This window comes from Egretta garzetta, unplaced genomic scaffold (genome assembly GCF_000687185.1).
Source record: "Egretta garzetta isolate BGI_Z169 unplaced genomic scaffold, ASM68718v1 scaffold44, whole genome shotgun sequence".
NCBI lineage: Eukaryota > Metazoa > Chordata > Aves > Pelecaniformes > Ardeidae > Egretta > Egretta garzetta.
Window position 1 is genome coordinate 539,733 of NW_009259490.1, and position 3,638 is coordinate 543,370.

General features: G+C 41.7%; 1 protein-coding gene across 1 annotated transcript in view; it reads right to left on the reverse strand.

Annotated features, from left to right (window-relative positions):
- Window positions 1-3,638, reverse strand: part of TNNT3 (troponin T3, fast skeletal type) — a 45,526-nt gene that overhangs the window by 12,763 nt on the left and 29,125 nt on the right. Inside the window, exons 2-4 of the mRNA XM_035892860.1 lie at window positions 1,069-1,080; window positions 666-686; window positions 309-335 (exon numbers count right to left, since the gene is read on the reverse strand). Of these exons, the coding sequence (XP_035748753.1) occupies window positions 309-335; window positions 666-686; window positions 1,069-1,080 (60 nt within the window). The remainder of the gene's footprint in view (window positions 1-308; window positions 336-665; window positions 687-1,068; window positions 1,081-3,638) is intronic.

The following is a 3,638-nucleotide window of genomic DNA, read 5'->3' on the forward strand; positions in this document are numbered from 1 at the left end:
GTGATAGAGACGGTTTGCTGGTGAGATGTATGACACAACAGGTTCCAGCTAAAAGACAAGTCCAGAGCAAGCTTCTAGAGCTTGGTTTTAACCATTTACTATCCTAATGAGGATGTACAGGCTTCTCAATACAACAGTGACCCTCCAAGGGTGACTGGATATGCACAGTAAGCAATTCTTTGCGGCAGAGATGTTTTGGCCCAGTTCCTGAGTTTAAAATCAAGTGAGGCACAAAAACAAATACAGGGAAAAAAAAGAGTGAGGTGTTAGAAGGATTACTTTGTTGTCCTAAGACAACATTGAGCTACCATCATAGTATTCGCCGCCTTCATCAGCTGTAGGTTGAAGGATAAAAGCAAAAGAGAAGAAACACAGTAGTCAATCCATAACCAGCGCTGTTGTCCTAAGAGCAACTGTCCCCACTCTCTCCCTGCTATGCTGGGAACCTCGGAATCTCCGGAGATGGAACAAGAAGAAAAAAACACCTTTTTGGTGATTTGGTTTGGCAAACATACAGCCCTTTTCTCCATGTTCATCCAAAGCCATCCAGAGAGACCATTTCCCTCCCATGCTCTCTTTGCTCTTGAACAAGGTCAGTGTTTTTAACACCGTTTCCCCAGCACTGAAAAAGAAAAAGCGTGAGAGTCTGTAGGTGCATCACATACCTTCTTCAGGGGCTTCCTCTGCTGGTGGTGTGGTACGAGCAGTGATGGAAAGACAGGAAATAGGGGGGGGAAAAAAAAAAACAGAACAGATATTTAAAGCTCTTGGAAGCCTGAGAAAGAAACCAAGGAATGCATGAAGGGGGAAAAAAATAAAGGAATTAGTATGAAGGCAAGGAGAAAAGGTATCTGGAGAGGCGGTCAGGAGTTAACGATGCTGTAAGGTTAAAGTAGTAGTAAGCATGGAGATTAAAGGAGAAAAGGGCTGCAAGTGATCATTGTGGTTAATATTTGTTTCTCTTGTTTTGTTCTCTTCTACCAACCCAAGACTCCTGTTCTCGGCTCGCACACACACACACACTTGTGTTGCACCTAGGTGGAGTAAATCAGAAGTCATGTCACATACCTGGCTCATGAACTTCAGGTGTGAAGTGTCATGGAACAAGGTGCAATGGAAAATAAGAGAATGAGAACGAGAAACCTGTTATTTCACACACACCGAAGGAGCTTTTCAGCCGAAGGGGAAGAGGGGAAGAGAGGAAAGGAGGAGAGGGGGACGAAGTTAAGAAGTAAACCTGAGATAAAATAAATTAATTACGTTTGAAGTAGCATATAAACAGAAGTCACAGGACAGGAAAGGAATTCAGTCAGGTGAAGCAGGCAGATTTACAGTAATAGGGCAGTGCTTAAAAAAAAAACTTATGAGCATTATACGACATAAAGCCCAACCTGACAGCACAGGGTACCAAGGTTTGCCTTGATTTGAAATATGCACATGAACGTAGTCAGCACTCTCAAAGCACTATTAGATCTGTCCTTTCTACAGCAGTATTTCAGGCATTTGAAATAAACACAACGTGGTTCAGAAACCTACTGAAATAGCTGCTGTAACTCATCATCAGCATGCAGCTAATGCCAAAGATGCTCAGCTTTCTTTTCTAGATCTATGGCTAAGGCCGTTTTCTTCCTTGAAGACAACTTAGACGTCTCTAAAAATCTACTTCTGTTCTTCACATCCATTTGTGATGTAGAATTACAAACTGATTGCTTCATAGGAAGAAAAGGTTCATTAAAACTCTGTATGGGTATACATTTCACTCTTACGGGTTTTTTAGCAAAGCAAGAATTGATCAGCAACGCAGATTTGCAGGGCAGATTTTGCTTTTCAGCCATACACACACTACTGAATATTTTGCAAACAGGTGCAAACATAATGCAAAATTTCACAGTATTTATATTCCCTGTGTACAGTCAATGGGTCAAATTCTGCCCTGAGATTTGAAACAAAGCTTTTGCTATAGGAAGAAACACTCATTTTCCCATCACAGTGCAGAATTTAACCCATTTCACAAGGACAATTTTGCTGAGCTACTTTTTCACAACAGTGTATGTGTTCCCTAGCTTTTAGTAAAATTTTCATGCAACAGGTAAGTTTCCTCCTACTTAGTGCCAATTACATTTTACTGAGGAAAAAAAAAATATTAAACTCAAAAAACCCAACAATCCCAAAAGCATGCAAGTTACAAGTTGTCATTAACAGATAGGTTGTTATCTCCTGTCACCTCATGTTCACTTCCCACGCACACTGTCCCAGCAGACAGACATCGGGGAGTTTAGAAGTTAAATCACATACCTGGAGGGGGGGCTTCATTTAGTAGGAAGTGTCAGGGGGAAAACATAGGAAAGGAAGATAAAAGAATTAGAAATAAGTTATTCAGGAAGGGATCACCTCAAACTTTGGTAAGACTGGGTTGAAGGAGTGTCATTTGCAGTCTAGGTTATAGAGGTAGACCATTAGTAGGAGTGGAAGAGGAGAGTAATCTCAGTGAGGTATGGAGTAGTCAGGGAGGGGATGCCATAGAAAGGAATTTGAACGCTGATGTATTGCGACAATTTAAATCATGCGAATATGTAGACAGCAGGCAATCATAGTAAGTCTGGTGAACCTTAAATTTGAAAAAAAAAAAAACCCTGCCTGAGAAGGGAGTATTACAGGTGTGCAGTGTAACCTGTGTTTCAGCTACGGACATGCCCTTTTAGCTGCTGGAGCAGGCGTGGGGGCACGAGAGTTACTGCAAGGAGATAAGGCTGTAAATGCATCCCTGTCCTTGCATCTAAGATCCTCCAGTGGCAAATGTGAGGCTTAGCTCTGCAGACCTGGAAATACCCAGGTCTCCACAGGGTTCACCTCTGCCACAGGAGTAGAAACCGCTCGAGGCCACGTGCCGGGCTCCTGCTGCAGGCGATACCTGCCAGCACGGGCAGCTCCTGTTTCTGCAGCTCAGGTACCTGCTCTCGGCCCCAGCTGCTGTATCCTCACAGCCCTGGAAGTTTTCAGGGGCATTAAAATGTTGCTTCTAAGCTTCTTAGAAGGTGACTCTTCAGTTACAAACAAGAATTACACTGGTGTCTGGTATGGAAAATAAGTTTTACGAAATGGTAAGAATTGATTGATTCTTCATGACTCTGGCTTTCTTCAACATCTTCAAATTCCTATGTATGGGAATGCTTCAGATTAATACATAGGAATTTAGACATCATACACGTGCATTTGGTTAGGTGGAAAGCGTCAGCAAAGAGAAATAAAGGAATTAGAGCAAGGATTACACAACAGCAACAACTCTGAACTTGTGCAGGCCAAGGCTGTGACTTAGAAGATGTATTAGACAAAACCAGCATTAATAACAGAGAAACTAAATGATCACACAGTGATATGAAAAGCTGGGACAGCTCCCTCCAACATAAAAGTTTTCTTTTAAGCTTGTTATATTTAATTCTTCTTTATAAACTTGCCTTTTTGTTATGTTTTATGTTACAGAGGGAAAAGAAAACACGGCAAGGCTGTAGGTGCGGCTTTATTGTTAATCAGATTGTGTTAGTATCTGGTATTTTGAACAAATTTCAAGCTCACATGGATGTCAAAGCTTGAGAGCAACGCTCAAGTAGTGAGTAGCAATTCAATAAATAGCAAGGGAA